The following is a 27,998-nucleotide window of genomic DNA, read 5'->3' on the forward strand; positions in this document are numbered from 1 at the left end:
AAAGAGTGATGCCGCCGCCGAATTTTGCCTTCTCCAAAGAGATGAGGATGCTCTCCTCATTTGAGAGTTGAGACGTCGAGAAGCTTGGAATCTTCCTTCTTTAAAGTTAGAAAGAAGCTCTCCTTCGAGAGAGTCGTCGGAGATGAAGAAGATGATTGGATTTCTTCTCCCAAGTGATTAAGAAGCTCTCATCGCCGGAAAGAATGAAGGAGTTGCTGAAGTTGACCTTCCCCCAAGCAGAGAGGAGCTTTCCTTGTCAGCCACTGGAATGTCACAGGAGACGAGGAAGACGACCAGAAAAAAAGGAAGGAAAGGTGAAGAAAATGGAGAAGAAAGGGTTGATATGGCTTCTCCTAGAGAAAGAAGATGAATCCCCCAAGAATTCTCCCTAGAAGCTTCTTGAAACCTCCCCTTGCTCCTAGCTCTCCTCCTCAGCAAATGCAGTCAATCAACTCAAATAAGCCCTCCCCCATGGGTTATTCAGCCATAGAAAAATTACCCAAGGAGTCTAAACCACTTTCCCAATTTGGAATGGGCTCAAAATATCTCCCATATCATATTTCGATGTAGAACAAAGAAAAAGGAGAAGAATCCGTTGTCCCGAACGCCTTTCCGGCGAGAAATTGGGGACTGGAGGTCCATTTTCGTGAATGGGTCCCAACGTTGTGGCCACACCGCAGTCAAGCGTCATCACGTCACTATTCAAAGCATTTCAGATAGAGGTCCGACGTGACCATGCCCGAGACACAATGTAATTACATCGGTCGTTATGTCTAGGAGGCGTGGCCACGCCACTTGCAGGTGTAGTCATGTCGGTCAACGAACTCAGACGTATGCTATGATTTGGGCGTGATCACGCTCATATTGTGGCGTCATTATGTTGCAGTCTCTATTTGTCCAGCGTGGCCAAGCCACCATTGGGCGTGGTCACGCCGACCACAACCCATTTGGGTTGTTTGGGGTGATTTTAGTATGTTCACGTCACTATTTCAAATATTATATATCACTTTGGTGTTACATTCCGTTATATTTCGGAGAAAATATTGCATCAGTGACAACTCGACGTGCACAACATCCCCAGATGAAGTGGCCCTGATCATACTGTCGCCCGATCATTGATTGTCCGGACACAATATTTTCTCTAATTTTTCGGACTCATCTCCCAGAAGAAAAAAGGCACCCATCAAAAATAAAAATAAAAGAGAAAATAGCGAATGCTTAACGCCACTTTCATCAAACATCATATGCCACGTGGACACCACACAGCATCACTGCTCCACCTGAAAGAGAGCTGCTAACGTTTTTTTTTTTCCCCAATGAAAAATCGCCACATGTCATAATAGAGTAATATGACACGTGGCAAGCTGCGACTCCAAGCTATGGGAAAACATGCATGTTGCCATGCAGCTCCCTAAACAATGTTTTCAACTTGTGGCTGCAAAAGATCCGAGTTGAGTCGAGCAAAATTATATTTGAAACTTTCATAAAACTCGAGCTCAAGTCAAACTCAAGGTCAAATCAAAATTTTAGGGTCATGTTTAGATTTAAATTTGCTTATAAAATTTAAGCTCGAGTACAAATCTAGTTTTCACATTTATGTTCAAGCTTATTTCATATGTTATTCAAACAATCAGTTCGGTTCGTGTTCATGCCATATAATCATAATTGAGTTATTATCAAGCAGATTAAATGATATTATCGAGCTATTTAATTTATATCCAAAGAATTTCTATCGAATAAATTAAAATTAAAATTATCATGCTATTTATTTTATAATTAAAAGTGTCAAACAAGCTAGTAGGTAATATAATTGAGTTATTTATTTCCTAATCAATGAACTCATCGATTATATAAATGAGTTATTTGTTGAACTTAAAAAATAAAGAGCTTTTAAATCAACGATAATTGAATGACAAAAAAAAAAAAACATATAAATGTTCACGAAATTTAAATGATCTTATTCTCAAATATAAATAAAATCTAATAATGATTTTTTTTATTTAAAAAAATGAGAGTCACATCGAGCTAATTGAATTATGAATTGTTCAAACTAAGAAATTTATTAATCAATTATTTATAAAAATGGTCAAAATATCCAATAAAATATATTCAATGTGGATTTTAAAATAGTTAATTTTTTTAGATAATTTAATAAAAAAATAATTTTCTCTCTTCGACGACAAAAAAGAGAAAAAAAGAAAAAAAAAAAAAAAAACTGGAAAGGAAGGGTGTTATCTTGGGTATCTTCGATATACTCCCACCATGATGGTGACGAAGAGCACCAGCGAACACCTTCATTCCCATCCCACTCTCTCTCTCTCTCTCTGCTTCTTCTTCTTCTTCATCTTCATCTTCTTCGACATGGAAACGCTGGATTTCAAGTAGTCCGCTTCTTCTTTTCCTTGTCATAAATAGTTCTCGATAAGGCGGAGGAAGGAGGAGAGGATGGTGATGGAAGGCGATACTAAGTGCGGTTGCTGGGCGGCGATTTCTCGAGGAATAGGAGGAGCTTACGGGGCATCGCCGGTCGCTACTGCGACAGCCAATAACATTTCCAGGATCAGCCTTGTACACGATTCAGGTTTCCCTAAACCCCCCTCCTACGCCTGGATCTCTCCTTCTTATTCATCATCAGGATTCTTTTTAATTTTGCCCTGATCGAGTTGGACTGTTGAGATGCTTTTGATGGCGGATTGGACTCTTTTCTATGGCTTTCAAATTTGGAGGGTTTTCTCCTTCAATTAATCGTGTCTATATAGATGAGAGCGGGTGGAATTAAGGGTTTTCAGTCGATGAATAACAATTTCAAATCTTTACTACTTAATTTTGTATCCATGAAGAATTCCCTGAAAGTCAGGAGTTAATTATTTGGAGCTTCAAATTGTTCCGAGCTTCTTCGGTTTCTCTGAACTAATTCCAAGAAAATTTTGTTCTAACCCTACCGGTTTCTCGCCCTTCAGTTGCTTGCTGGGATTTTACTTAGTTTTTCCTGATTTGTGTACTGGATAATGGTCAATTTTGTATTCAGAAAAGCATTTCCTAAGTCAACGATTAAGCTGCGGTCCTGGTCAAGCATTTATTTGGTTGGAAGTTGCTGATGCCTAACTATTCCTTCCGACACCATTTCTTTTGGTCAAATTTTCAGCACTGTCTCTGATTCATATTTTGCACCTATCATCTTATTTTTAAAATCTTTGATAAAATTTGACTGTGGTTGTTGAGTTCAGACCTATTCTTCTTCCATTAAAGTACTTCGGTTAGATGAACACATCGTTGACTTCCAATCTTGGCCCACCTTGATTGGAATTTAAGGGGGCTGATGCCGGCTGTTGCACGATTCATTAATTTAAATTTAGGATGAAATGCACCCGAAAAAAAAAGTCATTTTTTAGATTTAAACCCATAAAAAAAGTCATTTTTTAGATTTAAACCCATATAAGGATTTAGGATTCACACCACAAAGGAAAAGACTATCATTTAGCTTAAATGATCAAATTTAAATTACATGCGCAGAATCAAGCACAAAATTTTTAGATCGCAATAACTTAGAATACAAGTCAATAATTTGATTATCCTTGTCTCTCATGGTTACTGGGAGAAATCCCAAAGTTATTGTAAAGTTTTGTATAACATCCAAAAATATTGCATCTAACCGACACATTAGTTCAACAGACAGTAACAACAACAAGCCTTTTACATTGTCCATCACAAACCCACTAATGTTCTTCTTGCTCGTTCGTATTTCTAGCCTCGCTTATTTCTCTAGCCTTCAACAACACACGTCTCTCACTTCGTTGCCTTATATGCAAGCACTGTAAGCCAAAGAATGTTGAAGCATCTTTCGCTGCTTCAACTTTGCATGCCGCACACTCTCTCACCAAACAAAAAAGGAAATTGCTTGACAAGGCTTGATGATGGTATCTGTTCTCACCATTGACACCAAAGTTGCTATTTCTATATTGTGTCTAAAACCTAATAAGCAAAAAATTTCACTCTTCTAAATTGTATTTTGATGTTCAAAATTTTCTAGTTTACAAAATTTTGTGTTTGTTACCTCTATTACTATTAGATACCCAAAAGAATGTTGAATATAGTTCAAGCTAAAAAGAAATTACAATATTAGTAGCAATCTAAAGATACAGGCCAAATATTGTTGCGATTGAACATGAAGATGATCAGGGTGATGAAGAAAATTATGATTTAAGAGATAATGATGATGATGATGAAGGAAAGAAAATTTTTTTGAATTGTGATGATGATGATGATTCTTAAGATAAATAGTTTAATTTATTAAAAAATATTAGACTGGTAAATCACAATATTTTAAATTTTAAATGGTTAAGGTATTACACCTTGAACTTGAGTGTATCTTTAATTGTTTTTATTATTATGATGGTTTATCTTTTAATTTAATAGCCTTTCATATTTAGCTGCATTTTTATTCATAGTTTTTCATTTTTTAGTGACATGTTTAAAACTTCACGTGATTCGCTATGTGTTGGCTCCACAAGAACCTTTGCGTGATAGTGTGCTACTTAGTATTGACAAATCTGACGGACAAAATGGTCTCGAATATTTTTTATTGTATCGAGTTTTATCGTCTAATTTCCATGCATCCTTGACATTATTTCTTGGTTATTATTGTAAAAACTCCATGAATCTTATACTGCCTCTTTTTTTTTTTCATCACATGCATCACATGTCCTTTTGTGTTACTTACTTTAAAACATGGTGCATATCTTTTGTTTCATTCTGAGAAGTTAGTGATAAAAAAAAATGAACTTTCAATGCAGCTACAGAAGCAAGATACTTAAATGCTAGCATTCGTGAGATGAATATTCCATATGAAACTATGTTCTCTGTGGAAAATGACAATAAATCGACAGCCAAAGATAAACCAAGTTGTGATCCACTACAGTTCACATTTCAGGAGCTGAAGATTGCCACTGGAAACTTCAGACCTGATAGCATCCTTGGTGAGGGTGGATTTGGGTATGTTTTCAAAGGATGGATAGAGGAAAACAGCACAAATCCTGCAAAACCAGGAACTGGTGTAACTGTTGCTGTCAAAAGTTTGAAACCAGATGCTCTTCAGGGACACCGGGAATGGTTGGTATGTGCGCAACACTTTTTAGATTGCAAAATTTACAAAAATGAAATAAATTTCTGATTACTTTTGCCAGCTTTACTGTCCTTTATATAATCAACATTTCTTTCTTTTATTGATTACAGGCTGAAATTGATTTCCTTGGACGGCTACATCATCCTAATCTCGTTAAACTTCTAGGATACTGCATCGAAGATGACCATAGGCTTCTTGTTTATGAATTTATGCCCCGAGGAAGTCTTGAAAACCATCTTTTCCGAAGTATGTAAGGTTTTTTTTTTAATTCCCAAATCTTTTGAAGAATTTGAGTATAAATCTTGGATACATACTTTATGTTTAATTATGTGAAGTATATAATTGAAATGTTTAAGTATTTCTTTGGATTTGGAAGGAGCGAGATCTATAAAATCTTCTGCTTGGATCTTGTATTAAAATGCTTATTCATGTGATGTTATGTTACTCCGTTAGATGTTGCACTATTGATGTTATTAATTTGCCCCTATTTGCAGCTAAACAAACCAAAAAATAAATAGTAAGCAGCTTTTTTTAATTTGATATGACCAAAATAATATCGAATACAATTATTAAAACTGCACTGCAGCTTTATCTTCTTTAGTTAGTTTGATTATAGATCTTAATTAAAGTACATGTATTTTTGTTGCACTTTATTTAAAAATTACGTCATTGCAATTGAAATTCGAAGATTTATATTCCTTGATTTTTAGATTGTACTAGATCTATAGATTTGTGCTTCATATTGAACTTGGTTGTATTTTTTTCCTTTTTTTTTTCAAAATCAAAGATGATTGCAATTGATAAATTTTCATTTAAAATACTTTCTTAAATGATTTATATTGGTTCCATGTGGCTTCTACTTAAATGTATGGTGCAAACTAGTTACTGTGGGAAGTAGCTCGGGTGAAGGATATTAGGTGAATCACAGCACAGTTTGCTTTTCTATTTTACATGCCACCTTATGTAGGAATTAGAATTGAGAATTATCAATTTAATGGCTTTTATTATCCATCTCCTCCTCTGACAATAAGGAAATCCTTCCCGTTTAAAGTGTTAAGCATAACTCTTTTTAGACAAATCAACTCTTATATTCCTCTTTTAAATATTAAAATCATTGTTTTATATTTCTTTAAACTTGTATTAGGCATTGCTGATAGAAGGATTTGTTTACGGAATCTTTGAGGTTCAACTTCATTGTTTTTGTGTCATTTTGTCATAACTTGAGTATCCAAAATAACTCTTTAGGGGCGCTAAAGACATCAATCAGATTGTTGTGAGTTATGTGTAATTAGAGGGTTTTATTGGATTTAGTTGTTGAACATTGTAACACCTATTTAAACACATATGATGAATGAAATAGCAAGTTTTTCAAGTGCAATCAATTCTTTATGATTTCAGAACCTAACCCTAACAGCCCGCGTTAGGGCTGAACGACGTGCACCATCGTCTTTGCGAGCGGTATCTTCATCACGAAACAATCATGATCAGAGCTAACTGGGACTGGTAGTCTGTTCATTGTCGAAACTGTTGTTGCGAGGGACCGCCGCTACTTCCCTCGCTAGCTGCTCCGTGGGTTGCAGCTTACCCGTGTGAGCAGGGAGAGCGGATGACGAGAAAAATGGGAGCTTTGCGGTTGCTTTGTGGGTTGTGGCTTACCCGTGTGAGTAGGAGGCGGATGTAGCTTCGAAAGAAGGAACTTTCAGAGCCTTTGCATCGTGTGATTCGGTCCACTGGTGCTCTTCTCGAGAGTAGGAGTGGAAGAGGGGACTTCTAGAGGTCTTTGCGCATCCCATGCATCCTGAGCGGAGAAGGAGCTCCCATAGCTTCGACAAAAGGGAAACTAGCTATTCAGTTGTTGCTTTCTAGTGAGCCCTAATCTTGACAACTAGGAGTTTCAAAGTGATTCCTTCGTTTGCTACGAAGCAGAGGAGAAGTGCATACGTTTGCATGTGAAGCAATATGGAGGTTCAAGCGGCTTCGACTGGAATAGAATCTGGCAAGGGCTTTGGATCAGGCATACAAAGCAAAGAATAGTTATATCGAGGATACTAGGTGACAGAGATCTTATTGGAGGTAAAGGATTGAAACTTTTGGGGAAGATGAATCCTGAAATTCTGAAGGCCTTGGTTGAGCTCATAAAGAAAGCTAGTGTCTCAACGGGAGCCACCTCAACACATGCTCCAACTCAGCCAAGTGGACTTCCAGGAATGCGATCAGCTTTTGATGCCTTGAGCTCGAGTAGGACAGGTGCTCAGGGGGAGACCCGTAGATGCTACAATTGCAAGAAGTGGGACACCTGAGCAACACGTGTCCAAATCTACCTAAGGAGAGAGAGACGGGCGGGCAATCTAGAGGTTGTGGTCATAATTGTAGGGGCCAAAGGGGTAAAAGAGGGGGGTATCAGCGAAGAACGAGAGAGAGACATGGGTGGTTTTTACAGATGAGTATTATGAGTTATCGAAGATGTTGAAGATGAAGCGGAGAGCGACATGTAATGTCATTGGGGATGCATCTACCTTATCGTCATTCAAGAGAAACACTGCTAGTTATGCTCACTCAACTATAGGTGCTCGTGATACACATGCCCTTATCTCTATATTCACCACAAATTCATCAGAATAGATAGTAGATTATGGTGCATCTCGACATGTGACAGGTGCTACTAGTGAGTTATCTTTTTATACTCACTTAGCAGTTCCAAATAGCATTCAGACCGCTGATAGTATAACACAGACTGTGGTTGGTAAGGGTAGAGTGAGGTTTATCAATTCTATGACTTTGTTCAATGTTTTATATGCTCATTTTCCAGTGAACATTTTATCCAATAGTGTCATTATACTTCTAATAAAATGTGTTTTTCATTTGATATTCCAAATGTGATCTTTTCAAGAGAAGGGGACTAGCTGGAAACTTCAGATTGACACGTGGCATAGTGAACTATGGTACTTGGATACAAAGGGGATAGACTCGGACTTGACATCCATGGTTGAGAATATTGGAGCAGGAGGATTTGAGAGAGTATGGATGATGTCTTGTTGTTACATCACAAGTGCATGAGATACTCTTCTTTCAGTTTATTGAGTCATTTTTATCCATCATTGTATGAAAAACAAATAAGGAGAAGCTGGTGTGTGATGCTTGTGAGTTTTGCAAGCTCATTAGGAGCTCTTATGTCAGTTTTGGGAATAAGAACTCTGATGTGTTTGATTTGATACATTCTGATGTATGTGGATCTTGTCATACTAGTTTTATGAATGATCATCGTTATTTTGTTACGTTTATTGATTGTTTTTCTCGTGTTACCTGGATAAACTTGATGAAACAGATAAGGTTGTGGTTGCTTGCTTTAAAAATTTTCACATGACAATCCAGACCCAATATGGGCAGTTGTGAAGGCACTAAAATCTAATAATGGGACAATATATCAACAAAACATTTGGGGACTACCTGTCAGCTCAAGGGATATAACATCATACGACATGCCCATACACACAAACACGAAATGGAGTAGCAGAGAGGAAGAATCAACATCTTCTAGAGGTTGCCCGGAGCATGATAACGGTGAATGTCCCGCATCACTTATGTGGGCAAACAGTGTTGACAACCACTCAATTAATTGACAGGATGCTCTCAAGATTGCTGGAGTGGAAAACTTCTTATCAGATGCTGAAAGGAGGCAATAGTAAGATCCTTCCATTGAAGATATTTGGATGTGTATGTTTTTTTGAAAGACAACAGGCCATTTATAGGGAAGTTGGATCTCAAAGTTGTGAAATGTGTTTGTGGGTTATTCTGCTACTCAGAAAGGTTGTGTCTGTTGGAGCCTGATTGAGAAATGACTCTTTGTGAGTATGAATGTGTCATTCAAAGAGTTTGAACCATACTACACTCTGGAGGTGAATTCACCCTTCGGTGAATCAACATACGCTGGAGATATGTGACAAGAGAGAGTGATTAGTAGTAGCGATGATGTGGTGCAAATGGAATCAATGACATATTCTGTGATATGGAATGAATCAATTGATGAGACGAAAATCGAGAAGATTGAACCCAAAAGTGGTGGGATTCAAGCTAAAGGTCAACTAAAGGCATATACACCGATGAAAAAGTAAACTGAGATAATAGAGTCTGCAGTGTCAACAATTCTCTTGTCTGATCTTCCCCAACTTTTGAGACACCTACACCATCCACTTTTGATTCAAAACTCCCAGGTGATATTATTTTTCCTCCGTCCACTCTTACACCCTAACGTTAATGAGGTCCTCCCACAATAATATGGGACATCCTCCTGATCGTTTTGAGTGAGAATTTGACATTGTGAACTTTATTTCTTATTCTAACATCGCACTTTTGCATGGAGCATTCATTACACCATTAGACTCTGTTTCTATATCAAATTGTTAGCAAGTTACTAAAGAGGATCCCAAGTGGAAAGCGATGATGTATGAAAAGCTTGGAGCTTTTGATAAAAATCGAACATGGAAGATTGTACCACTACCAGCAGGGAAGATGACAATTATATGCAATTGGATATTCACGGTAAAGCAAAACTCCAGAAGGGAGGGTGGAGAGGTAAAAAGCACGATTAGTGGTAAAAGAATGCAGTCAGATGTATGAAAATGACTATTATGAAATCTTTGCACCAATTGCAAAGATGAACATGGTGAGGACATTGGCTTATTTGACAGTGAATGGTGGATGAAGACTCCACCAACTGGATGTAAAGAATGTTTTTCTTCATGAGGAGCTACTAGAGGATGTATGTATGTAGATACTACTAGGATTCAGCACGTTCCAGACAGTGGGCAAGGTGTGTAGGTTCAGGAAGTCACTGTATGGCTTAAAGTAGTCTCCTTGAGCCTGGTCTGACAAGTTTAGAATGACGATGGTTAGCATGAGATATTAACAGATCAATGCAAACCACATGGTAACACCTATTTAAACACATATGTTAAATGAAATAACAAGTTTTTCAAGTGCAATCAATTATTTGCAGATTAACCTCAGAGAAATGAAATTATTACCATGTATGCAAATATAATATTAAAAAAAACAATCATAGAGACAACAACACCAAAATTTGCATGATTTGTTCAAGAATGACTTGCATATGCGGGGAGAGGAGCACAGATAGATTGCTATCAAATTTATGGAATAGTAAAAATTAAAGGAGTAGTTACATATATCATCATCATCATTTAAAATTCAGTCATTACAGTCATGCTCTTAAGTATTACTAGTTATATGATTAAAAATTACTGTAGCCAATTATCCTGACTGATCTTATTGGCTATCGAAGGGTCTTTTCCTCTTCCATGGTCCAGCAGGATTAAGATTGTTGTTGAGGCTGCTAAAGGGTTAGCTTTTCTCCATGGTAGCGCAAAGCCGGTTATCTACAGGGATTTCAAAACATCTAATATTCTTCTAGATATGGTTCGTTCTACAATTTGCTATATTTGGTTTCTTGAACAAAAATAGTCCTACAAATATATAACAGTTTTATTCTTTCTACAGGACTACAATGCAAAACTTTCTGACTTTGGACTGGCTAAAGCTGGACCCCAAGGAGATAAGACTCACGTATCAACCAGAGTTGTTGGTACATATGGTTATGCTGCACCAGAGTACATCATGACTGGTACAAATTCAAAGTCATATTAAGAGTATTTACTCCTCCCAAATTGCATAGAATCTCTTATTCCAACGGTTTGCCCGTCTAACACACTGTATGTATACTTGCTCACACGTACTTTGGAAAGAGCTTACTAGAAGGAGAAGTTTAGGATTTTTGATCCAGACTGGATAGAATTGCAAAACTTACTTTTTATGTTATTATTCTTGAAAACTATCATACTATCGACAATTCTGCAACTAGTTTAGGAATAAAGTAGCAATTACAGAAAGAGCATCACTTGTTGACTTTGCATGCAAATGGTAGGAAAATGGCATATTGGATTCAGAATCTAAGAGGCCTTTGGGATCATTTAAATTTTTTATTTTTGTTCTTATATTGTATTATTTATATTTTGATTTGAAACAAAACATGTTTGACTTTTTTATTAAAGCATGAAAAAAATACTCAAAATGCTTAAAATATGTTTTAACTATTTTTAAAAATAGATTAATTTGTTTTTAAAAACAATAAATAAAAATATTTAAAAAAACACAAAACAAAAGAAAAACAAAAACAAAATTGATCCCAAACAAGCCCTTAGGATTTTGTGCCTTTTTTTCTTTTTTTTTATTTTTTGGATTTTGTGCATAGAATTTGTTTAATTCAGATTTTACAGATGTGATTATCAACGTACATGGAACATACTAGATGAAAGTAGGCCAGAGTTTAGCAGGAGTGGGAAGTACATTCTCACTGTTGAATTCCAGTTTATGCCATAGGCACTTGAGCAGTTCAGATACAGGAATTTTTAACTCTTAAATGCTCTTAATCTTCTTAGAAGTTTAGATAAATATTACTTGTGTACATTTAATGCAGAATGATTTATAATTAGTTTTTCACTGTTTTCTGATGTCTTATAATGATACAATATATTTAGATCACACAAAACAACTTAGGATTCAGAGATCAAAGACCATTCTATATAGGGAAGCTTACTTTCTATAGATCTAAACCAATAAATTAAAGAATTAGACTGCAAACCATATGAAATGATCAAATAATTTTATTGAAATAAAGAGTAAATTAGAATCACAAAAAAATCAAGAGAGTAATTGCAATTTATTTGCCACAATTAGATCTTCAATTGTATAAAATTTATACAAATAAAAAACACTATCAAGCTAATAATATGTTGTGTAAAAGAGCTTGGGTGAAAGAAACAAATTCACAGAAGTAATAGATACTCAGATCTCATGTCAGTACAATGAAATGACTTCCAACATAACTAGACAGTTACACTTGCATCGCATTCGAAGAAATCATACATCTAACATGCACACAAGTTTAAAACTGGAATTGAAACTAATATATTTCCCATAGTATATCACTGGCCCAGAATCTCCTAAGCAATGAATAGATATGAGGTATTGGGGAGAATGATCTATGATTATGTTATCGTTCTTAAATATTAATATTTCATAATTACAGCTTGATATGCTTCTTGTTATGTTTTTCTTAGGCCATAATCAACCATTATAAGAGTTTTACAACTATTTTTATTTAATTTTTGTCATTTTTTCTGTAACGGAATTCAAAAATCAAATTCTCTTATAATACCAACTCAGTATATGATTCAACAAAAGTTTTTAATCATGACATGAAAAATATTGTTTGAATGCAAAAGCATACTAATAAAGTTGCAAAACTTCATACTTTAGATGAAGCACCTATATACATTTTTTATTTCAGGACACTTAACATCAAAAAGCGACATCTACAGTTTCGGTGTTGTGCTACTTGAAGTCTTAACGGGTCGAAGATCCATTGACAAAAAGCGCCCGCCCGGCGAGCAAAATCTCGTCACTTGGGCTCGGCCGCAGCTTGGTGATAAAAGGAAGCTTTTGCATCTTGTAGATCCTCGTCTAGAGCTCAACTATTCAATTAAAGGTGTGCAGAAAGTAGCCCAGATTGCCAACGGCTGTCTTAGCAGGGATGCGAAAGCTCGCCCTTCCATGGATTTTGTCGTCAAGAATCTTATGTCATTGCAGGATCTGAATGACCTCGCCTACAAGTCTTTTCGTTCTCGCAGCTCTCATCAATCTTCAGCTCAAAGTAGGCAACCAAAAGAACGGTTTAGCAGCAACATATTTAACACTTAATTCCTATGTATTTACATATCCAACACCTAAACTTCAATTTTAACATGCGCACCATCTTACGTAAGCATGAAATGATGTTTTTCACTTTCAAAAAGTTGAAATGATCATACTTTTGATGTGATACGAAAGATTTTGGTGGTATAAATGTAAAAAAACAAGTCCAAGTGTTAGATATGTAAATGTATAGGAATTGGGTGGCATATATGTAACTGCCCCTAAAAGTAATGGTGCAACATTTCGATTAGTAAGGCTGACTAATTTTGGTTTTTTGTTGCAGGCAAGCCAATAGGTTGATTGTAGCTTATTCTGGCGCAGAAATTTGGTTCTCCTTTAACAAATATATGATTGCCAAATCTTCATGGAATAAATAATGCTGAAATTGAAGATCGGCCAATGGAAGAATATCAGTTGTTTTTGCCTGCAGGGCAATCTAGGTATTTAATCTGACGCTTGTGAGATTTTCATAACTCAGTTGTACATACGATTGAATATATATATATATATATATATATATGATATGATATGGTTTTTATGAATGATCCAAAGAGTGGTTTTCAGTGGTAGGTTTAATTAATACATAATATATGTGGAGGACTTAGACATTTCTGCATTAAAGTTTTATATGAATGCAAGCTCCAACTAAGCATTTACCTTCATTAAAAACTGTGTAGTAGCACACACCAACATAAGTCTGATGATTCATTTTAAAACTATTAATATGAATCAGAAAATTTACAAACATACCACTAAATTCATATGTATTTACATATCTAACACCCAAACATCAGTTTTTACATGCATACCATACCCCTTTACTCATGCATGAACAGATGTTAAATTGGTGATATTTTTTATGTGATACGAAAATTTTGAAAAGAATAAATATAAAAAGTTAATTTTTAGAGTTATACATGTGAATACATGAGAATTTGGGTGGCATATAACTGGATGCCCTATATTAATTTATAAATGAAAATATTTCCACAAATAAATGAATAAATCTCCCAAAAACAATAAAAAAAGAGGAAGAGACATGGAGACAAACAAATGGTTTAGTTCATACATACCACCTGCACATAAAAAAGGAGGATTCTCCTCAATCCAGTATTATAATCTCGGCTATGGGAGAAGACCTTCGGAACCGCATGATCTCTTTGAAAAGTTCGACTTTCTCGTGGCCTATAACATCTACCTGTATAATTAGTGACTCGAGCCTGGACGCAGTAGAAAGTATAAATTCTATGAACTCCATTTCATTGCGCACTCCCACAAGCTCAGTTAGCCTCACCATTCGAAGCTCGTTCAAATTAAAATTACGGCTTTCCTTCCAATCAAAACACCTCGATGTAGGTTCGGGGGTAGTGGACTCAACTGAGTAAGCCTGCAAAAGAAAATTACGCCTTTAAATTAAGGCTCTATTTGAAAGCTGCGTTTTAGCAGTTTATCCGAAAACACAATTGATTTTTTATACTAAATGTGGATCGCGGGTCGAACAACATAGTCCGCGTTTCTAGATAAGCGGCTTATCTAGATAAGCACAAGCTACCCTAAACACACCCTAAGTGCTTAACTTAACACAGATACTTGAGCTCACTAACACCCCTACTTCCAACTAACTTCAAATTAGTTGTTAGCTAATAGACCCAATGGAACATTGGAGTAATTATTTATAAATAATGGGCACTTTAAGCACGATTTTTAAGAAGTACAACCTAAAACATTTTCACAAATTCATATAAAATTCTTAACAGACATACCTCTAGTTGAAGTTCCCTAAGCACGGGGGTATTTTGTAACAATGAACCAAGTGTCATGACAAGCTCCTGATCTTCAAAATTAAAACTGCTCAACAAAACTTTCTTCAAGCAACTATAAGTTGGGAATGGCTTAAATACACCCCCTCTAGTCAGAAACTGCCAAAGGAAAATATTACACGATATATTAGTGATTAAAGATAGCGACAAAGTTAAAAAGGATAAAAAAAATGGAAATTTACATGCATTCCATAATTCTTAATGTATTTTCATATCAAAAACAACATGCATTGTTGTTATAAATCTATGCATGAAAAGGTGCGATTCATTTTTAAAAAGAAAATGATGGTGATTTCCTTTAGGTGATGTTTAAGATTTGAGTGATATAAGTATAAATATGAATGTTTAGGTATTCGATATGTAAATACATGAGAATAATGTGGTATGTATGGAAAAAACCAAAAGAAAAAGGAAAAAAAAGAGTCAAATCAGTCACATAAATAGCATTTCGTAGCAGTTCCAGAATCTCAATCTTGGGAATATTGCTTAGGCACTTATTAAAATAGCGCTCTCTGCAGCGCTCTCCGTCATTGAAAGTATCTTCACGCTCCAACCTTAATGAAAAGGAGACGAGCTCTGGCATATTTTCAAGATGGATGTCATCAAACATCCCCGCAATCATCAATTCCTGAAGCTTAGGAGCATTCAACTTAAGATGACCATAGTAATCGCAATCGATAAAGGCTAACTTTCTCAGAATTGGACATTTGGAGACAAGTGATGCAAGATCTACACCCGAAATCCTTACTCTTTTAAGGAGAAGGGAGGTGAGGCAGCTAAAACCATTAAAACTACAGGGAAGCTTAAATCCACAAGCATACAGATCCAGAGATTCTATAGCATGACAGGAGTAAAGAGCAGTAGGTATCTTGTCGCCTCTATAACATTTAAGAGCCAGCTCCTTCAATTTTTTTCGGGACAAGAAAATCAGCCATCTATCTTTTATGCCACCATAGGAGTTGACGTCGAAGACGAATTTGTGAATGGGACCGATATGAAGTAGGAGGACCTGATCTACGATGCTCTCAAGTCTATAATTTGCGCCTGATGGGACACTGTGCTTGTCAAATATGAGATTGGGGATGGTGCACCATTGATATAGCCATCTGCTGGATAGAATACTTGTACGTACTGCCTCTGCTATTGGTAAGCACATGAGTATAAGTTCAATGATGTTGCTTGGCAGAGTGCTAATTCTATCCTCCATTGCAAGCTTGCAGTGCTTCTGAAAACAAGAAAAACCAAATGAGAACAGCAAAACCTACCTCAAACAATATTTTTTGAGATGCATAAGATTTTATACAAAAAATGTGTTTGTTTAGTGTGTCTTGTAAAAGTTTTTATCTTTTGGAAAATAAAGAAAATTATTTTCAGAAAGACTTTACAAAATTTTTTGATCAGCATTTTTTTAGATTCATAAAATTATAGACAAAGGAGGAATTTCTTAAAACAAGGGCAAGTTAAGAACCACTTTTTTATCATTATTTTTGAAAACATGTTTGTTGAGTGTGTTTGAACTGATTTTATCTTTAATTTTAAAAATAATCAGATTATTATTAAAATACTTTTTAATGTTTTGAACGTTTTTAAAAATAGCTATTATTGCTGCCCACCAAGAACAGCCGCCACACCACCATTTTTATTTAGTCGTTGCTATTGAGTACTGACCCATGGGCAACAACCACTACCAACACATAAATAAACAAAAAAAATATTATTAAAATACCAAATATGTTATATTTCAAATATAAATATAAACAAAACAAAAAAAAATAAAATAAAACTAAAAGTGATCCCAAATGCCCCCCGGTCCCTTGTATAATAAATAGGGACAAAGTGTCAAACTCCAAGAATTATGATGGGAAAACTATTTCCACTAATTGGTTCCATCATATGGAACTCTAAAAACTCTAAAAAGACAAATAGCTGAAGGAATTGGTCATGAAACAAGCGAATCTAACATAATGAGAAAAACATTCGAACTGTTGGATCATTAGGGAACCAAGTTGAGCAATACCTAAAACCCATCAACATAAAAAATTAAACAACGATATAAAATTCATTATTAGCAAATCAAAAACTTAATTCACATTTCATTCATAATCTGGAACTATTGTCCACTATCTTAACATATCTCATAATCTACCCCTCATATGAAAGTCTCAATATTGGTCATCGCTCGCCTCTAATGGAGACTTCTCAACATTATCAACTAGCATTCACCAAGAGCACTCAACAATGTCGAGCATATGTGGGAGTCATCAACTCTTAAATATTGTTCGACTATGACAAATGATGTTAAGACTTGTAAGAGTAGCAAAACATACAAAAAAGTTTATTTCAAACGTACAATTAGCTCTTATACCACTTGTTAGGTGGTGGTTTATAGAAGACCCAAGTTGCGCATCATGTGTTGATGAACACTCGTCAACCTGCAAAGCTTAAACAAATGGGGCAAGGATCATAACTGATATATAAAATCTAAATTTCTATAACACTATTATTTAAGCTTATAAATTTCTCTAATCTCAAATTATATGGTTCATTTTTTACCACAAGTGATTTTTTTTTCATTATCATCGCCTGCAATACAATAATAATTATCACTTTCTCTTCAATTGAGTTATTTATAAACTGCGTATGATCTGCTTGACTTTGCTTACATCCCATTCCACAGGTTTTTTGTGATCTCCCAAATCATGTTTCAACCCATATGATGCATTTTTTTAGTTTGCATGCCTCATTTTCTAAAAAGAAGTTATTGAATCCTAGTGGGAGATCCATACAAATTTCTCCCAAGTTACCATTTTAAAGAGGCATTTTTACATCATATTATTCTATGCACTATTCAAAAAAAAAAAACATATATGAATTAAATTCATTTTGACAATTAGATTAAATGTTTCACAATAGTATATTCTATAGGATTGAGTATACATTTTAGCTACTACCTATCTTTAGAACTTTCTAAGCTTCTATCAGCTTAATATTTTAATATAAAAATATATTTTCAAACTACAACTCTTTTCCCATTAGGAAGGGTACCCCCACAATGCACACCCCGCCCTGAGCCACCACCTTCTTAAAACAAGGGCAAGTTAAGAACCACTTTTTTATCATTATTTTTAAAATCATGTTTGTTGAGTGTGTTTGAACTGATTTTATCTTTAATTTTAAAAATAATCAGATTATTATTAAAACACTTTTTAATGTTTTGAACGTTTTTAAAAATAGCTATTATTGCTGCCCACCAAGAACAGCCGCCACACCACCATTTTTATTTAGTCGTTGCTATTGAGTACTGACCCATGGGCAACAACCACTACCAATTTGTCTTTAAACAAGCGAATCTAACATAATGAGAAAAACATTGGAACTGTTGGATCATTAGGGAACCAAGTTGAGCAATACCTAAAACCCATCAACATAAAAAATTAAACAACGATATAAAATTCATTATTAGCAAATCAAAAACTTAATTCACATTTCATTCAAAATCTGGAACTATTGTCCACTATCTTAACATATCTCATAATCTCCCCCTCATATGAAAGTCTCAATATTGGTCATCGCTCGCCTCTAATGGAGACTTCTCAACATTATCAACTAGCATTCACCAAGAGCACTCAACAATGTCGAGCATATGTGGGAGTCATCAACTCTTAAATATTGTTCGACTATGACAAATGATGTTAAGACTTGTAAGAGTAGCAAAACATACAAAAAAGTTTATTTCAAACGTACAATTAGCTCTTATACCACTTGTTAGGTGGTGGTTTATAGAAGACCCAAGTTGCGCATCATGTGTTGATGAACACTCGTCAACCTGCAAAGCTTAAACAAATGGGGCAAGGATCATAACTGATATATAAAATCTAAATTTCTATAACACTATTATTTAAGCTTATAAATTTCTCTAATCTCAAATTATATGGTTCATTTTTTACCACAAGTGATTTTTTTTTTCATTATCATCGCCTGCAATACAATAATAATTATCACTTTCTCTTCAATTGAGTTATTTATAAACTGCGTATGATCTGCTTGACTTTGCTTACATCCCATTCCACATAGGCCTTTTGTGATCTCCCAAATCATGTTTCAACCCATATGATGCATTTTTTTAGTTTGCATGCCTCATTTTCTAAAAAGAAGTTATTGAATCCTAGTGGGAGATCCATACAAATTTCTCCCAAGTTACCATCTTAAAGAGGCATTTTTACATCATATTATTCTATGCACTATTCAAAAAAAAAACATATATGAATTAAATTCATTTTGACAATTAGATTAAATGTTTCACAATAGTATATTCTATAGGATTGAGTATACATTTTAGCTACTACCTATCTTTAGAACTTTCTAAGCTTCTATCAGCTTAATATTTTAATATAAAAATATATTTTCAAACTACAACTCTTTTCCCATTAGGAAGGGTACCCCCACAATGCACACCCGCACTGAGCCACCACTTTCTTAAAACAAGGGCAAGTTAAGAACCACTTTTTTATCATTATTTTTTAAATCATGTTTGTTGAGTGTGTTTGAACTGATTTTATTTTTTATTTTAAAAATAATCACATTATTATTAAAACACTTTTTAAAGTTTTGAACGTTTTTAAAAATAGCTATTATTGTTGCCCACCAGGAACAGCCGCCACACCACCATTTTTAGTTAGTCGTCGCTATTGAGTATTGACCCATGGACAACAACCACTACTAACACATAAATAAACAAAAAAAATATTATTAAAATACCAAATATGTTATATTTCAAATATAAATATAAACAAAACAAAATAAAAATAATAGAAAATAAAACTAAAAGTGATCTCAAATGGCCTCCAGGTCCCTTGTATAATAAATAGGGACAAAGTGTCAAACTCCAAGAATTATGATGGGAAAACTATTTCCACTAATTGGTTCCATCATATGGAACTCTAAAAAGACAAATATCTGAAGGAATTGGTCATAAAACAAGCGAATCTAACATAATGAGAAAAACATTGGAACTGTTGGATCATTAGGGAACCAAGTTGAGCAATACCTAAAACCCATCAACATAAAAAATTAAACAACGATATAAAATTCATTATTAGCAAATCAAAAACTTAATTCACATTTCATTCATAATCTGGAACTATTGTCCACTATCTTAACATATCTCATAATCTCCCCCTCATATGAAAATCTCAATATTGGTCATCGCTCGCCTCTAATGGAGACTTCTCAACATTATCAACTAGCATTCACCAAGAGCACTCAACAATGTCGAGCATATGTGGGAGTCATCAACTCTTAAATATTGTTCGACTATGACAAATGATGTTAAGACTTGTAAGAGTAGCAAAACATACAAAAAAGTTTATTTCAAACGTACAATTAGCTCTTATACCACTTGTTAGGTGGTGGTTTATAGAAGACCCAAGTTGCGCATCATGTGTTGATGAACACTCGTCAACCTGCAAAGCTTAAACAAATGGGGCAAGGATCATAACTGATATATAAAATCTAAATTTCTATAACACTATTATTTAAGCTTATAAATTTCTCTAATCTCAAATTATATGGTTCATTTTTTACCACAAGTGATTTTTTTTTTCATTATCATCGCCTGCAATACAATAATAATTATCACTTTCTCTTCAATTGAGTTATTTATAAACTGTGTATGATCTCCTTGACTTTGCTTACATCCCATTCCACAGGTTTTTTGTGATCTCCCAAATCATGTTTCAACCCATATGATGCATTTTTTTAGTTTGCATGCCTCATTTTCTAAAAAGAAGTTATTGAATCCTAGTGGGAGATCCATACAAATTTCTCCCAAGTTACCATCTTAAAGAGGCATTTTTACATCATATTATTCTATGCACTATTCAAAAAAAAAACATATATGAATTAAATTCATTTTGACAATTAGAGTAAATGTTTCAGAATAGTATATTCTATAGGATTGAGTATACATTTTAGCTATTACCTATCTTCAGAACTTTCTAAGCTTCTATCAGCTTAATATTTTAATATAAAAATATATTTTCAAACTACAACACTTTTCCCATTAGGAAGGGTACCCCCACAATGCACACCCTGCCCTGAGCCACCCCACCCCCCAAAGGCATTCTTCTCTTCTTATGACTTAACCCAAAATCTTGCTTCCAAATGCCTCATATAGGGTTTGTGAATTTTTAAAGGTGTTAACATTTATAAGCAGTTTTTGTGTGTAGTAGAGAAATATTCAAATGATGTGTAAGAGTTAGAACTATAAGAGGTGTTCAATATATTTTCTAACACAATAAGTTAAGTAAGATAATTATTGGGAGAGGTAGAAATCTTATCTTATGCCCCAACAAAGCTTTTAACTTGAAATATAGCTTGGGTGGGCTTCATCCGTCATGTATACAATTGAAGCGGTCTAAAAGCGGGTATGGGGTCAAATTCTTAATATTGCTCAAATATACTAATAGCTAAAATGTTACAAGTGAAGATATCAAGTACGTAAGAATTATCTTCCACCTAAATGTTCTCCCCTTGAAAAAAACTTTGGCTAAGAATGCTTGCTTTACATTAAATATGACTTATTTTGAAATAAGATATTTTTGAAAGGTCGGATGATAATACTTATACCTCTTTTGAGTGCAAGAATATCCTTAAAAAAGTGTTCCATTATTAACTTTACATAGATGTTGTTTATCAATGTGTTCGTAAGATAACAAAATATTATAGAAAAATTTTTATAATTATATTACTTCTGCACACAAGTGAGTTCAAGGGATGGTTTGGTTTCTTGCGTTAGTAGTATAAAGTTAACAAAAGATAGGTGCTTTCAAAATTCTGGCATTTGGTTAGATGAAAAAATAATGCCGTGTAAAATTGTGGTGCATTTTAAATTTACCTTACAGTCCAAGATTGGTGTATTCCAAATCCATCAGATTTAAGCAATTTCTAAATAAGCTGCAAACTGTAATCTATTGGCATTGCCACCATCGCATGTCGGCTGCCTGTCGCAACCAACCGCCATCCGCCGCAAGAGTTACAACCACCGATCACTACTACTGCTATCACAAGTATGTTTACATTTATTTTATTTTTCCTCAAACAAAACAAAAAAAATGAAAAATTTTGCATTTATTTTACAATAAACTAACAACTTAAAAAAGTATTTCACATACACAACATTCCAATTATTATTTTTTTATATTGAATTCTTTTTTTAACAAACCAAACATCTCCAAAATGAAATTTGATTTTAATCATGTTAAAGGGTTTTAAATTAATAAAATATATGCAATTCATAATAATTTCTCTCCAATATCCTCTGGAACTTGATTTTGGAAGGTAAGAGCCTTGGCAACTGCAAGAAGATGTATATTATTTGTTTGAGGGGATTGGGAAAGGAGTATTTAAAAGCAATGCTTTCTTTGCTCATAGGAGGTAATATTTGGTTGAAAAAAAATCCAAGGAGTTGGTTATACTATTTTTTTTTCTTTGTTAATTTTAAATATTTTTTTTTAAAATGGTGATACATGTTGTAAGAATATAACTCACATCTGTTTTTTATATGATCAAATATAGTTATGTCATCTAAATAAAACGAATAATAAATATTGCAAATCTTTAGTTTTATTGCTTTTAAGGATTTATAAGATCCCCAAATATAGAAGTAGATTGACATGAAGTATATGATTCACTCAAAGGAATGAATACTCCATGATGTTTAGCAATCTCAAAAGTTTTGCAATAAAGAATTTCGCTTCCAGGTGTGACCATACCAGCACCAGTGCACCGAATCCCATTAAAACTCCACAGTTAAGCCTGCTTGGGCAGTAGTAGTACTAGGATGGGTGACCTCCTAGGAAGCCCTCATGTTGCACCCATACCTTATAACACTATCATTGTCAGGTCTCAAGCCCCGAATGTGAAAAGTGAAGGGTGGCGTTAGGCAGTCGACAACCAACGTAAAATTTGTCAAAAAATTATGACATGAATTCATTTGATCATTGAGTAAATGTTAGGGCGTCCCCAGGAAGCGACGCATTGTATAGCCTGAATATAGTGAAAAATGTGCAAGGGACATTGTATAGTCTGAATATAGTGAAAAATGTGCAAGGGTTGCTACACCAACACCTGGGTGTAACGTCAAATAAACAAGGGTTCTCACATTACGGACGAATGTGGATGAAGAAGTTAGTCTATGAAACTAATAGTATGATAGGATCTTAAAATGTAGGTACTCTCATAGGTAAATTAATATAATTAGTTGATATTATGATTCATAGAAAGATAAATATCATATGTATTCAAGAAACAGTATTCAAGAAACAAAATGTTCAAGAAACAAAATGGGTGGAAAAAAAGGCTAAGGTGATTGATAACTTAGGTTTTAAAATTTTGGTATTCAGGTAAGAGTCGCGTTAAAAATGTAGGTGTAATTATAGATAAGAGTTTGAAAAATAATGTTGTAAAAATTAATATAATTGGAGATAAAATTATAGCCCTTAAGGTTATTGTTGATACTAAGATTTTTAATATTATAAATGCTTATGCTCCTTAAGTAGGTTTAGATATAAGTTTTAAAGATAAATTTTGGAATGACCTAAAAGACTTAATACAAATGATACCTCTTGAAGAAAGAATTTTTATTGGAGGAGATTTAGATGGACATGTCTGGAGAGTGGTAGAAGATTTTAGATATATTCATGGTGGCTATGATTTTAGAGTGATTAATGAAGAAAGTAGAGTCATATTAGATTTTTCTTTTACGTATAATTTTGTTATTATTTATACTTTATTCAAGAAAAGAGATGAGCATCTTATTACTTATAAGAATTGATCTAATAAAACACAAATTGATTATTTTCTTATGAGAAGAAGAGATCGTTCAGATAGTAAAGTAAATGTAAAGATTTTAAGGTCATTCCAAGTAAGGATTTGAGTACTCAACATCGATTATTAGTTCTAAATTTTATGATGAAAAGATGTAAAATAAAGAATGCTATGAATCATTATCGTATAATTAGATAAGGGGGACTAAAAGACATAAAATTAATTTTATGAGTAAATTTCAAAATTTTAAGATTTAGGATGTTCATGAAGAAGCAAATTATATGTGGGTAACGTAACAAACACTATTAAGCAAGTGACAAAAGATGTACTAGGAGAATCAAAAAAAAAAGTTTCTATGAATAAAAAATAATTAGTGGTGGAATAATAATGTGCAAGAAAATATAAAATATAAAAAGTTACGTTATAAAAGTTGGTTTAAATATAAAAGCTAAGAGAACTAGGACAAATATAAAATGGTCTGTACGGAATCTATAAGAACAATTTGTGATGCTAAAAATTATATTTTTAATGATCTTTATAATATATTAGATACTAAAGAGGGTAAAATAAGTATAAATTAGCTAAATAAAGAGAAAAGAAAAGTAAATAGTTAACTCAAGTAAAGTGTATTAAAGATGAAAATCAAGGTGTTTTTCTTAGAAAAAAATTTATTTTGATAAACTTTCTAATGAAGTTTCTAAAAATATGATGGACCTTAGTGATCTTAATATCATTTATAATAATAAAATGTTTTATTTTTATCGTCACATTAGTAAAAAAAAAGTTGAGGCTTTAAGGAAAACGAAGAGTGAAAAATCTGTAGGACTTGATAATATCCCAATTGAAGTGTGGAAATATATAGGAGATTTGAGAGTTTCTTGGCTTAATAAACTCTTTAATATTATTTTAAAAACTAAAAAGATACCTGAGGAGCAAAGAAAGAGTATTTTGGTTCCCATTTTTAAGAATAAAAATGATCCACAAGAGTGTGTAAATTATAGAGGAATTAAGATGATGTGTCACACTTTAAAATTATGGGAGGGGGTAATTGGACATAGGTTAAGGCGTATTACAAAAATTTCTCATAATCAATTTGGATTTAAGCCGGGCAGGTCTACTCTGGAAGCTATACATTTATTGAGAGGTTTGATGGAGAAGTTCAAAGAGAATAAGGAGGATCAACAAATGATTTTTATTGATTTCGAAAAAGCTTATGATAAGGTTCCGGGATATATCCTTTGGAGAGTTCTAAAGAAGAAAGGTGTCGATATTACTTATATTCAAGCCATTAAAGATAAGTATATCAGAGATGTCACTTGCGTTCGAACAGGAGTAGTGACCAAATATTTTCCTATTTCAGTTGGATTACATCAAGGATCGACACGAAGCTCATATCCTTTTGCTTTAGTTATGGATGCTCTTACTGGACATTTACAAAAGGATGTACCTTGGCGTATACTTTTCGATGATGATATCCTTCTAGTGGATAAGACTAGAGAGAAAGCTCAGGAAAAACTTGAATTATGGAGATCTACATTGGAGTCTAAAAGGCCTTTGTTTGAGTAGAACTAAAATTGAATACATGGAATGTAATTTTAGTAGTAATAGCTATAATGACAGAAGTGTGGCTTTGGAGTTGTAAGTGTGAGTGATCAAATTATTAAAAGGTGTGAGCGCTTTAGATTTCTCGGGTCTATTGTTCAAAGTGATGGTGATATAGATGGGGATGTTATTTGTAGAATTCAAGTTGGTTGGTTGAAGTGGAGAAATGCTTCGGGCCTACTGTGCGATAGAAAAGTATCGCTTAGACTGAAAGAAAAATATTATAAGATGGTGATGAGACACGCAATATTCTATGGCGCTGAATGTTGGCCTTTAAAAGAGAAGCATAAAACTAAGTTAAGAGTTGTCGAGATGAGAATGCCTAGTGGATGAGTGGCTTTACACTAAAATGCGAAATAAATATATCCGTGATAAGGTTGGTGTAGCTCCAGTGGCGGACAAAATTAGAGAGAGTGGTCTTAGATGGTTTGGTCACATTAAAAGTCAACCATCTAATCATCTGATTAGGAGAGTAGATGTTTTAGATTCGACTTATGTTAAGAAAGACAAAGGTTGAACTATGAAGACTTGGATATATTGTATAAAAAATGATTTTAATTTATTAGAATTAAATGAAAATATGACATTAAATAGGAAGGATAGAATGGAGAAAAAAGATTCATGTAGCCGACCCCACTTAGTGGGATAACCGTTTATTTAGTGGGATAAACGTTTGTTGTTGTTGTCCACATCTTTGGGCAATGAAGGAAGCGTACATTTAAAAGTTTTAAGAAGATGAACGTCCTAACCTGTAATATAATCTCAAATATTATTTTTATTTAGAACATATATAGTAAGAATATGAATAATTATTACGACCATTGTTTTCTTCAAAAAGGTATAGTCAATTTTCTCTAACTTACCCAATCGTCTTCCCCATAATTAGTTCTTGAAAACAACATTGATTAGTAAAAAATATCAACCTACATATTTAACTTCTGATTATTTATGAATAACAAAACATTTACAATAAAGTCTACGACATGCAGTACATTGTTGAATGAATGACAAAGAAATGAGTATATTTTCTTTGTTTTATAACAAACAGCTTAGGATCCATCGACATTTTTTTACCACTAAGATAGAGTTGGTAGGTTATAAGAGGTTGTTATGTGTTCTATGACACTCAAGTAAATTATCTAAGTATTAGAGGAACTATTTGAAACACTAAAAATAAAATTATTGAAGTTTTACCAATTTGAGCTGGAAAGTATAACATAAATGTCTTTTCAAAAGTGTTCAAAATTTTTTTCTTATCCATTTTTATTTTATGGGGCTTCCTAATTTCGTTAAATAAATTTCTTATTTTTTAATGGTTCTTTGTATCCACTAAAGACTTGAGATCTTCCATGAAGTTTCCAGCAATTTTCTTTGTTATATGCCTCTTCATCTTGCAGCAGTTGCACCATTGATTGCCTTTCTTATAAATAAATTTGCCCTTCATTCTTGGTATGACCACTGGCGATCAATCCTCCATTTCGTGTTTCGTGATAAACATAACTAATCGTTCTCAGTTAATTGTTTCCAAAATTACTATCCTTCTTCAACATGTAAAATGGAGAAGGCTTCATTCAGTGATGGAATAATTTTTTGCCCAAGATTTGTATACAAGCTTGGTCTCTGTTGAGACCTACAAAAAACTCATAAATCATTTCCTTCTCAATCTATTGTTTTAAAGTTACAAAAAAGCAGATCAGATTGTAAACCCTGGAGTTCACCTTTGATTAAGTTAGTTTGATTCTTACCATGTATGATGATTGACTCTTCTTAAGAATTCAGAATTTTTAGGAGATGAGAAAAACAAAAAGTTCAAAGATGAATAAATAAATAAGAGAATTGGGAAGAAAAAAATTGTTAGAATTTAAACCATTATCTAGATATCTGATGGCATGTAACAAATAGAAGTATGTCTGAATTTCGATTCGGTTATCATAAATTCAAAGGGGGTATTTATCCACAAAGCTACTCAAATTATACTAGGAATCTATATAATTCTAAGAATAATAATAATAATAATTAAAATAAGTATAAAATCAAAAGCATTCCATAAATACTTTCTGCTGAATCCATGCATCATCAAGCCTGCTCATCAATTCCCTGTTGCCAACCTTCTTTTGAATTTATCTTCAAAATACTAAAATTTCTAAATTAAACTAATTTATGTTATAGAATTTAGCTAAATCGTACACATTATCCTACCCTTCTTCCTTAACTATTATTATAGATTAAAAACTAAAACAAAAGTAACATACATTTAGATCAAAATTTAGAATTAATAAAGGAAATTACCATCATTTAAAATTATCGCAATGCCCAATTCTCTTCCTATTGCTCTCTGATGCTCCTGCAAGTTCGCCAGTCGGGCTCAGCCGCTGTCTGCTTCCGAGTTGCACGTTACCACTTCAGGGCTGTTCGGTGGCCGGTTCTAAGCAGGATTTAATCAAAATCTTGCCAAACGGAAAAAAAACGCAACCGTAAATCCTGAGCTCCTGTAAATCATAAAATGCCGCCGATTCTCGAAAAGTTAAGTTGGACGGCGGATTTACGGGAGGGTGGGGGCTGGGGAGGAGACGAGGGTTACCTTCCTTCGTGGTTTCTGGTAGGAGTGAATCGGAAGGAGGACAAAGATTCGAGTTTCGAAGGTCTTTGCGAATCCGAATTCCTTCGTTGGGGCTGTTACCGCGACTTGTATCGCGAGCTTTCAGTCACGAAGGCGACGGTTTTGGGGGAAAGGCTAGCGTTTTTGGGTAGAGAAGGGGAAGTGGACTAGAGGAAGATGATTTCGTGGCTGTTATTTAATTTTAGTTAGTTTATTTGATTAATATTTAATGAATAATTAATATATTATAAAATTAATTATA

The 27,998-nt window shown here is 33.9% G+C and overlaps 2 protein-coding genes across 9 annotated transcripts; one reads left to right on the forward strand and one right to left on the reverse strand.

Moving 5' to 3' along the window:
• The first annotated feature begins 2,273 nt into the window (after window positions 1–2,273).
• LOC110021840 (probable serine/threonine-protein kinase PIX7) lies at window positions 2,274–13,255 on the forward strand. The gene is made up of 7 exons (XM_020720507.1): window positions 2,274–2,581; window positions 4,794–5,113; window positions 5,233–5,368; window positions 10,422–10,555; window positions 10,637–10,760; window positions 12,486–12,848; window positions 13,173–13,255. The coding sequence occupies exons 1-7, from the start codon at window positions 2,446–2,448 to the stop codon at window positions 13,187–13,189; spliced, it is 1,230 nt and encodes a 409-aa protein (XP_020576166.1). The 5' UTR covers window positions 2,274–2,445; the 3' UTR covers window positions 13,190–13,255.
• LOC110021841 (F-box/FBD/LRR-repeat protein At1g13570-like) lies at window positions 12,755–27,916 on the reverse strand. 8 transcript variants are annotated; one of them, XM_020720510.1, is made up of 6 exons: window positions 27,719–27,916; window positions 27,427–27,626; window positions 15,458–15,934; window positions 14,653–14,808; window positions 13,963–14,276; window positions 12,755–12,836 (listed from the first exon to the last, which is right to left on the reverse strand). In XM_020720510.1, exons 2-5 carry the CDS (start codon window positions 27,430–27,432, stop codon window positions 13,992–13,994), a joined length of 924 nt encoding a protein of 307 aa, XP_020576169.1. In that variant the 5' UTR covers window positions 27,433–27,626; window positions 27,719–27,916; the 3' UTR covers window positions 12,755–12,836; window positions 13,963–13,991. The 8 variants fall into 8 exon arrangements, with proteins under 8 accessions (XP_020576169.1, XP_020576171.1, XP_020576170.1 ...); XM_020720512.1 differs by having other exon boundaries at window positions 12,760–12,836; window positions 13,966–14,276; XM_020720511.1 differs by lacking the exon at window positions 12,755–12,836 and adding an exon at window positions 13,191–13,268.
• Window positions 27,917–27,998: the final 82 nt, after the last annotated feature.

The sequence above is a fragment of the Phalaenopsis equestris genome, unplaced genomic scaffold (assembly GCF_001263595.1).
Source record: "Phalaenopsis equestris unplaced genomic scaffold, ASM126359v1 Scaffold000149, whole genome shotgun sequence".
NCBI lineage: Eukaryota > Viridiplantae > Streptophyta > Magnoliopsida > Asparagales > Orchidaceae > Phalaenopsis > Phalaenopsis equestris.

What these genes read in the sequence shown, in the direction of transcription:
- LOC110021840 (XM_020720507.1), top strand. Translation starts at nt 2,446, where the DNA reads ATGGTGATGGAAGGCGATACTAAGTGCGGTTGCTGGGCGGCGATTTCT. An exon ending in CAGCCTTGTACACGATTCAG is followed by an intron (nt 2,582 to 4,793) that starts GTTTCCCTAAAC and finishes CTTTCAATGCAG; the next exon opens with CTACAGAAGCAAGATACTTA. An exon ending in CTAATATTCTTCTAGATATG is followed by an intron (nt 10,556 to 10,636) that starts GTTCGTTCTACA and finishes TTCTTTCTACAG; the next exon opens with GACTACAATGCAAAACTTTC.
- LOC110021841 (XM_020720510.1), bottom strand. An exon ending in CCTCCCTTCTCCTTAAAAGA is followed by an intron (nt 14,809 to 15,457) that starts GTAAGGATTTCG and finishes TTCCTTTGGCAG; the next exon opens with TTTCTGACTAGAGGGGGTGT. An exon ending in TTAGGGAACTTCAACTAGAG is followed by an intron (nt 14,277 to 14,652) that starts GTATGTCTGTTA and finishes TTTCTTTTGCAG; the next exon opens with GCTTACTCAGTTGAGTCCAC.